This window comes from Vombatus ursinus, unplaced genomic scaffold, assembly GCF_900497805.2.
Source record: "Vombatus ursinus unplaced genomic scaffold, bare-nosed wombat genome assembly UNPS02015088.1, whole genome shotgun sequence".
In the NCBI taxonomy this organism is placed as follows: Eukaryota; Metazoa; Chordata; class Mammalia; order Diprotodontia; family Vombatidae; genus Vombatus; species Vombatus ursinus.
The window spans coordinates 167807-177496 of NW_020954866.1; the positions used below are offsets into that span (position 1 = coordinate 167807).

Sequence of the window (9690 nt, forward strand, 5' to 3'; positions counted from 1 at the left end):
ATCTATCTATCTATCTATCTATCTATCTATCTATCTATCTATCTATCCATCTATCTATATATATCAATGTATATGTATGTCAATGTATATCAGTGCTGCTAAATTATTTGAAAGAAAAACATAGGCTAATTGCTAACTCTAGCCCTTAGCACAGAGCCTAGCAAATAGTAGGCATTTAATAAATATTTATCAACTGGTTGACCTAACTTAATCCTGTAATTCAAATATGAGCTACTCCAGTTAAATTCGAGTCCTCCTTCTATCAAGTGTCAAAAGCTACATTGGAGAAACTTGGATTGATCTAGGTACTTTACTGAGATCACATAGTTCTGACTAACAGTTACAAGAATAAATTTTCTGCACAGACCTAGCTCCAATTCAATTTTTCCCTCAGAATACAGCACTTCACATTCAAGAGGGCAAGTTCCTCTTTCCTCTCACCTCTAAGATGCTCATAGGCATAGCTCCTCCCTCACCCCTGCCCCGAAGTTACTGAGTCCTGAATGACGACTTGTTGGCAGTGTGGTAGAGAGAATTCTTGATGAGGTTGATGTTGTACAAGACGGTCTCTGACATCATTACAACTCTGTGACCTTCTTTATTCTCTGATCTATGAACACATCAAGAGGCACTGTAGGTAGAATGTTAAATCTGCCTGAAATACCTGCTAATTATGAAATCCAGGGCAAGTCACTTAGCCTCCCTGTACTTCACGTTTTCTCATCTGCAAAATGGGGATGTGTAGCCCCACAGAGTTGGGAAGATTTAGGTGGTAAAGTGGATGGAGGACTAGGACTGGAGTCAAGAAGACCTAGGTTCAAATCTGGTCTCAGATAATTATGAATTGTGTGACCCTGGGCAAGTCATTTAACATCTGTTTGCCATCTGTAAAATGAGGCTAATAATAGCACCTACCTTTCATTATTATTGGATCAAATGAGAAAATAATTGTAAAATGCTTAGCACAGTGCCTGGCATGTAGTAAGCCCTATATAAATGTTAGCTATACCATTATGTGAAGCACTTCACAAACTTCAAAGTGACATATATATATATATATATTATATATATACACACACACACATATACATACACATATACACACACTATATATATATACACACACATATAACAATATGTAATAATAACTACACTGAGATGTTGTATGATATTAAAAAAATTTATTAAAGTCATTTTCAAGGCCTGGAGTTAGAATGAAAATTGTTGCATCACCTTTCTAGTGATAGAGGAAGGAGGAAGTCAAGGAGGGGTGGTAGTAGGGAAAGGAGCTTAGTTGTCAGCAATGGTCTTTTCAATCCAATCCACATAGTTGCAGACCTTGGTATAGACACCAGGATTGCCTTTCTGGCCACAGCCTATGCCCCATGAAACAATGCCTTGGAGTTGACCTTTGCAGACCACAGGACCACCTGAGTCACCCTGGAATACAATGGGAAAGAAGATCAAAGTTTTCTTTCAGCCTTGAGAGGACAGAGTTTACAGCCAAACATATTGCTCCCTGCATATTTCCTCTCCCTAGCATGTATGCCCATAGAGAACTCAGAAGAGATAAAAGGGATGAGGGAAGGTAGGCTCTTATGTCATATTTTCTGTCCCAGTTCTTTTCCAAAGTATTGCCTACATAATCTCTTCATAAGATGCCCATGTTGAAGAGACACTTTGTGTTGCTATTGTTGAGTAATTTCAGTCATGCCCGACTCTCTGGGATCCCATTTGAGGTATTCAACTGTGGAAATTGTGAGAGGACTTTGTTGCATTGTTTGAACCTAGTCTTGTGTGTCTGGGAAGCTGGACCACCTCTCCCTGCTGCTTAGAGACCCTTAGCTGAGGACCTAGGTTATGCTGACCAGAAACTCAGTCAGGTCTGAAGACTGATGCGAAGAGTTTTCTCAAAATTATATATCTCTAATAACCCACATGTCTTATCTGAAAAGATAAGATAATGGAATGGTTTGCCATTCCTTCTCCAGTTCATGTTACAGATGAGGAAACTGAAGCAAAAAAGGTTAAGTGACTTGCCCAAGGTCACACAGCTAGTAAGTGTATAAGGCTGGATTTGAACTCAGGTCCATCTGATTCCAAGTTTGGCGCTCTATTCACTGCAACATCCAGCTGCCCTGAAGAGACACACATACAGACATTTTTGTATTTCTATTTCTCCTCACCATAAAACCATTTCAGAGGGAACATTCTTAGTTATTCTCTTTCCACACCTCCAGAAGAGCTTTCCATCCCATCATTTAGTTACATCTTCAGAGGGTCCCAGCTAGGAGATGGCTTCCTGCTGGTTCATGGGAGGAGAAATATGGAGAAAAGAAAAAATGGGGGCAGCTAGGTGGTGCAGTGGCCCTAAAGTCAGGAGGACCTGAGTTCAAAACCAGCCTCAGACACATAACACTCACTAGCTGTGGGACTCTGGGCAAGTCACTTAACCCCAATTGCCTCACTAAAAAAAAAAAAAAAAAAAGAAAGAATGGGATTAAGGTAGTGCTGGGGTGGAGTGGGGAGAGGACTGACCTGGCAGGTATCCTTTTTACCTTCCATGAATCCCAGGCAGATCATATTTCTGGTGATCTTACCAGGGTAGGCATCTTGGCAGGTATTGTCAGAGAGCACAGGAATATTCAAGCACTGAAGAATGTTAGGAAAGTTAACTCTTGGGAACATATTCTGTGGTTCTAATTCAGCTAGCCACTCATAGAGACTGATCCGAGTTGTACCCCAGCCAGAGATGAGGCAGTTGGTGCCAGCAGCCACACAGGAAGTGGGCAGGGAGACTGTAGACACATGAGAGTTAAGGGTGGCAGACTTAGTCAGCTTAATCAGCATAATGTCATGGTTGGTATCCCCATCATTATAGCTGGGGTGGCGAATCACCTTAGTAGAGCTGATGATTTGCTCCGTGCCCTCAAGGACGTTCAGGTCGTAGGCACCCAAGATCACCAGCATTCGGCTGGATAAGTGAAAAAAAAAAAAAAGAACATCCCTAGCAACCTGATTTCTGTGCTTTTCCTCCAATCCTTCAAACAGAGAACCAATTATGCCTTGTAACCCCCTCCCCCAACACCATCAGACTCAGGAACATGGATTCCACAGATGGTCATATTAAAGATGGTAAAACCAATATTGCCCCTTCCTGACATTACTGCTTCTCATAGACAGCTGCTATATCAGAGCGCATAAGGCTGGCAATTTTCCCTAGGGAGTGGAAGAAGAAGAGAGAATCAAGGGTATTCATTTATCATTTACCATTTTCCCTATTTAGGGTTATTTTAGGTATGGGGTTGAAGGGCTGTCATCAGGAGAGGAGGTTTCTCTATGTTCTTGGAAATTTTAGACTGAGGGGCTCCTTTGGACATTTTATATTGAAGGACTCTTAATTACAGTGAGTTGTCCTCTCCTCTCCCCCATTTTCAATCATTTGTAAAGTTCTCTCTCCACAGAGCAACTTGACTTATCATCAATCCTGATTACAATCCTCTTCCATTCCTTCTCCAGGATATCCCAGTGCATCAATCCTCTGTGATTTTGGAAATTCTCTCCCCAAAGATCTCTCTCCCTTCCAAGCCAGGGTAACCCCTAAATTTCATGACTCAGATAAATACAGGTACTGGAGTATTTTTTCATTTGAGTTCCCCATATCCTCTTCGTCGAGGAGCTTCAAGGACAATCTCTGGACAATTACCCAAGACTTCAAAAATTCTAGAGGGCACTAAATTTGAAAGCCCAGTGAATTTAGAGGAAGAACTAAAGAATGAAGGGTTGAACTTAGCTAATTCCTTCCTATTGGGGGTTTTGTCCATATCTATATCTACCGTAGGGGCACCTGGCATAGTAGATAGTGAGTCAGCCTCGAGGTTACAAAGTCCCATTTATGACACACACTGTCTATGTGATTTTGGACAAAGCACTTACCTCTCAGAACTCAGGCCACTTTCTAAGATTGTAAGTTTTAAAGAAGGTGGTGACTTTGGTAGAGGGAATGACCTCACCTGTGAGTTCCCTATACCAATAAAAATCATCAAAAATTTCTTATCCTACTTTTTTAAGGCTTCTCTTCCTATCCCTGCTCCTGCTTTGTCTGGACTTTAAAACCATGGCCCTGCTGGACACCTCTCCCCTGCTTTTCAGCTTCCTTTCATGTACTGTCTTTGCAGTCTTCCCTATTAGTCTGTATGATCCTTGAGAAGAGGAACTGTCTTTCTTTATGGATGTATTTCTATCCCCAGCCCTCAGCACAGTGCTTAGCATATGGTAAGTGCTTAATTAAAGCTTGTTTCTAGATACCATAGGCTGCCATCGTCTTGTCTAGGTTAACTTTAATCTGCAATTTCTTCCTTGCCTATGTACATACTGCAGTTTTGAGAGACAAGTACCTTCAAGTGTATTACTCTCTCCTATCTAGGGACTCCTAGGTTCTCAGCCCAGAGTAAGCTCTGGGGAGTTCTAGTAAATCAATTTGTTTTAGGGAGTGATTACGAATCACTTACGAATTGTAGCAGTGAGCGGCTGAAAGTACCCACTGGGCATCAATGAGGGAACCGCCACACATCAAGTTGTCGTTAATTACAAACACCTGGTAGGGTACTGAGCTTTTTTCGCAGTTCTTTCCTCCTATGATCCTTTCAACATTATTACTGGGAAAGGCAACTGAGGGGGAAAAGAAATAGGAATTACTGGTTAAACCAATCTCCCTTGAAATGTTCACTCTTCCACCATACCTTCCAAGGTCAAGCAGAGAAAAGCTAGCTAATAATGTTTCTTTGCCCTATCTAATTGGGACATCAGTGTTCTATGGCTACTTTCTTCAAAGGTGTCTCAATTATATACTTATCTTATCTTCACACCCATGCTATACACATGATGTAAGTACTCTACTGCCCATTCATAGTTATAATTTAGATCAGGTCCACTAATACTATTGTGGGTACATAGCAGTGGCTATTCTGAATTATAGCTCCTGGGATCAGGAGCTGGGTAGACACAATACCTTTTTTTTTTTTGAGGCAATCAGGGTTAAGTGACTTGCTCAGGGTCACACAGCTAGTAAGTGTCATGTGTCTGAGGCCAGATTTGAACTCAGGTCCTCCTGACTCCAAGGCCGCAACTTTATCCGCAGTACCACCTAGCTGCCCTGACACAACACCCTTTGGCAGAACATTCTTGGCAACTTCTAAGTTAAGTAACCTTTAGGTTATTGTTTGGAAACAACTTAAACTTGAAAGATTTTCTCTCTTTATCCCTAAATTTGGAGGTCATGCAAGTATACTCTTTTTTTAAACAAATATTTTATTTTTCCCCAATTACATGTAAAATCAATTTTAACATTCTTTTTGCTTTGTTTTTTTTTCAAATTTTGGGTTTTTAATTCTCTCCCTCACTCCTTTCTCCAACCCCCTCCCCCATTGAGAAGGCAAGCAATTTGACATAGGTTATGATGTATAGTCATCCAAAACACATTTCCATGTAAGTTATTATGTGAAAGAAAACACAGACCAGAAAAAAAAACTCAAGAAAAATAAAGAAAAAATATGCTTCAATCTCATGCAAATATATTCTTAAAAGATTTGGGATGACAGTGGTGGTGGGCAGCGACAAAGATATTAGGTAATTATTCTAGAGCAAAGAAGGGAAGGTGAGTCATCAAGGATAGGGAAGCTTCAGCCAACTGCCAGAGAATGTCACAACATTGGAACTCTGGTTGTCAAATTTCCAATCTTGTCAGAGGTTCATAGTCTTCACAGACATTTTCTCTAGACTTCTCTCAGCCCATCCTTTTCCCTATAGGCATTTATCTGCCTAGCTTTGTGACCCACCTTCCTCCATTGCTATAGAATAATTACCCAATATCATTGCCATTGCCCACCCCAACCCTTACCCCCCCATCCCCTACCCACAGCCATTGCCACCACCACCGCTATCATTCAAAATCTTTTAAGAATGTATTTGTGTGACCTTCAAATTCAGAAATAAAGAGAGAAATTTTTTCAAGTTTAAGTTGTTTTTCCAAACAAAGCAATCTGCCTGGTGGTCTGGAAAATGCAAAGAGGAAACCATAATGATAGTACCAAGGGATCTTGGCTCTTCTGACACCTTCCTAAAGTTTCAGGAGTATGGTCTCACTCTTCCCTCAAGGCCTAAGTTTCTTCCCCTGAAAAATACAGGAAACCTTAAAAAAAGATCCATTATTGGGTTTAAAATCTTCTGGGGTCTAACGAGATATCCTGATATCTTTTGTCCAGCAATGATGTTAATTCCCAGCTCTGTGTATGTAAAACTGTAATCACTACCCTATTGTCTCACTGGAAATTATGTTGATTTTACTTGGTAAGACTATTTGGGCAAAAAGATCATAAATCCTTACCTAATGTTATTATTTAGTTTTATTTTTAAAGGAGACAATTTTATTTTTCCAAAATCCTCAGACCTGAGCTAAAGTAGACTTTAGAGAAGAGTGGAATTATATTTGCCTAGGGAACCACCTACAAACTCTGGTCCAACTAACTGGGAAAGGCTTCATGTACAGGTCTGTCAACAGTATTTATGTTTGTTTTCCATGATCCAGCCTAGTAATCTTCAGAGAAGATCACCCACAAGTTGGTTACAGGGTGATGATGAGGGTTTTTTGGCCACAAGAATTTTCACAGATTATCCATTGGAACACAGATGGAATGGGACGTGCATTTGTGGAGAGAAGGAAGGCCCACACATACATAAGTTCTAGCATCCTTGAAGTATTGATGTATACTAATTCATCTTATATTGGAGCTAAGGGAAGGGTAGTAGAAACCTACATTTTTCAACAGCCAAGCCAGACTTCTAATTTTGAGAGGTGAGTCAACTTAGAATTTTACATTCCAGGCAAACTGGACTATTGCCTATTTTTTGAAGTTGGCATGCCATCTGCTACCTTTATGTTTTAGGGCAAGCCATCCCTCATGCTAGAAATACACTCCTGCTCCTTTCTCAGTCTTCAGATTCTTTCTCTTTCTTCAAGACTCATTTCAAGTGCTCTCTACTACATGAACTCTTCCCCAATTTCCCTGTCCAAAAGTGATCTCCCATTTACCCCCTATTACATCCTATTTTTGTGATGCTTATCTCTGCGCATATTATATTCTTCTCTCTTTACAACCTTTCCCTCACCAATATACTTAGTCCCCTTCAAGTGACTGTGACCTTTTGGAAAGTAGGGATAATCCTTTTTTTTTTTTTTTTTTGTCTTTAATCCTCAGCTCCAAACACTGTTTCTAGCACATATTTATCATGGTTATTTTTTTAATGACCCCAAATATGTGGAAAGGAGAAGATATGAATTCTCTTTTCCTTTAATGTCTTCTTCAGCTATTAAAATCTTTCCTGTTCTTTCCTGTTGGTTCAAGTTCTTTCTGCTTCCTTTTCCAATGACTCTAGACCGTGTTTACCTTTCTCTGAATACCCATGACACATAGAGTCTATACCATAGAATAAAACATCATTATTGATGCATCATTTGCTACTTACTTACATTAAATCTTGTTCCCCCAACTTAGTTGCAAGCTTCTTGACAGCTAGAACCATGCCATATACTTCTTTGCATTCCATACAATCACTAGCATAATGATAGGACTCAATAAATACATGTTTACTGAATGTATAAGAGTGACTTACCAGCAGCTCCTAGGATAACAAGGAAGACAAGGGCCTTCATAGTGATTCTAGGGATCCAAACACACTGGTGTAACCCCGAGTTCTCTCTCACTGCTTTTAACCCTTTCCACCTGGCACCAAATGCTGCTGAGGAATCAAAATAGTGACTCAGCCACTCATTCACAATTCTCAATTTAATTTTTCACTCTGACCAGGACAGAAGAGACTCCAGTATTGATATTAATCGTCAAGTGTCATTTCTATTGTTCATGGAGCTTTGGGAAATGAGAATAAGAATCCACCTGGGAGGGATTGTCCTCCACATAAAGTTAGGATTAGGCTACAGGTGCAGGAGCACCAGATGTCCTACTTCCCAGACAGAAATCTTTTTACTTATCCACATAACTTCTTGATAATTTGTCATTGAATGGGCTCCCACGATTACTGTGACCTCTGACCACTGTGGTGAGAGGCCCTTTTCTGTCAATCACAATCAAATTTACCTGAAATTAGGACTTCCTTGGTGTGAAAACTGTGATTATATTGATGCTTTCTGTCCATATAACATATATGTAGGATCATAGGACCACTGGTTTAGAGAGGAAAGGGACAATCAAAGATGTCTTGGCCAATTCCTCGTTTTACAATTGAGAAAACTGAGACCAAGAGAGGTTAAATGACTTGTCCAAGATTAGATAGATAGTAACCAGAGAAGACAATATTTGGAACTAGGTTCTATGATTACAAATCCAACATTGTTTTCATTGTACTACCCTATCTCCCACATGCTTGTACATATGATATACATATACACACGTGTATTTCAGAACACACACACACATATATATAATATGTGTGTACATATACATATATATATATATATATATATGAAGCAGAATTGTAGTAGCTCAAAAGAAACGTGAGATGTGCAAATTTAGAGCCATATTCACTCCTAATGTTCACATGGACTATTTGTGCCTGACCTCTGATACAGCCTTCCAAGCTTGCATTGGTCTGGATCAGCCTCAATCGCATATACTACACCTTGACCCTGACACAATGATGTCACTTCAGTCCTCTTTGAGAATGAAGGACAACAACCAACCAACTCTATATAGATATAGGTATAAATATATAGATATGTCTGTGTGTCTATGTATGTAAATATGCATATGTTTATACACAAACACATATACATATAAATACACACATATCAGAACTCTTAAAGAATGAGTCATAGGGTTCACTTTGGCAAATTTGTTACCCCTCTTCCATCTAAGAAATCTGAAAAAAAATCACAATCGTATATGTATGTGTGCATGCATGTATGTATATATGTGTATATGTATGTGTATATAGTCACAAGTTCCATAAAATTATATATAAACATATATTTATATATGTACATATTTGTATGTACATAACACACAATATGATGCCACAACATGGTGCCACATACACAAATATATATGTATATAATAAAATATGGTTTATGTAAATATATGTATAATAAATAGGATCATGGTGTATGTGTGTATATGTATGTGTATACATACATATATACATCAATATACATACACATATTGCTGGAGCCCCTTTGGGACTTAAGGATGATTTTGCAGGTCAGACTGGCTGGGGATGTTAGCATACACACATACACACACCACAGTCACATTTATTATACATATTTATATAAATATTTACATACTCACCTAGATCAGTGATCTCCAATTGATATTAATGTTTCCTCCAATGATACAAATCCCAAGTTGTTTATTTTGATTGACTTGACTCAGGATGGTGCAGTGGCTCAGGTTCTAGATTGGAATGAAATGAGATGCATATAGACCATCTAGCATTTAACAAAACAAGGTTTACTTAACAAATGCTCAGAAAAGACATTCAGCAAGGGTGTAGCACTGATTTAGTTGGGTGCTTTGCCACAATGGTGCAGCCTGTAAGCAGATTACATAAAACCTGAGTCTCCAAGTCTACCTGTTCTATCTAGGCCTTTCTACCTAGATGACCAGGAAGCTCATT

The 9690-nt window shown here is 39.3% G+C and overlaps 1 protein-coding gene across 2 annotated transcripts; it reads right to left on the minus strand.

Annotated features, from left to right (window-relative positions):
- Positions 1-1273: 1273 nt before the first annotated feature.
- LOC114031150 (trypsin-like) lies at positions 1274-9438 on the minus strand. 2 transcript variants are annotated; one of them, XM_027846168.1, is made up of 5 exons: positions 9363-9438; positions 7672-7794; positions 4512-4671; positions 2539-2974; positions 1274-1440 (listed from the first exon to the last, which is right to left on the minus strand). In XM_027846168.1, the coding sequence occupies exons 2-5, from the start codon at positions 7709-7711 to the stop codon at positions 1291-1293; spliced, it is 786 nt and encodes a 261-aa protein (XP_027701969.1). In that variant the 5' UTR covers positions 7712-7794; positions 9363-9438; the 3' UTR covers positions 1274-1290. The 2 variants fall into 2 exon arrangements, with proteins under 2 accessions (XP_027701969.1, XP_027701970.1); XM_027846169.1 differs by having other exon boundaries at positions 7672-7797; positions 9363-9430.
- Positions 9439-9690: the final 252 nt, after the last annotated feature.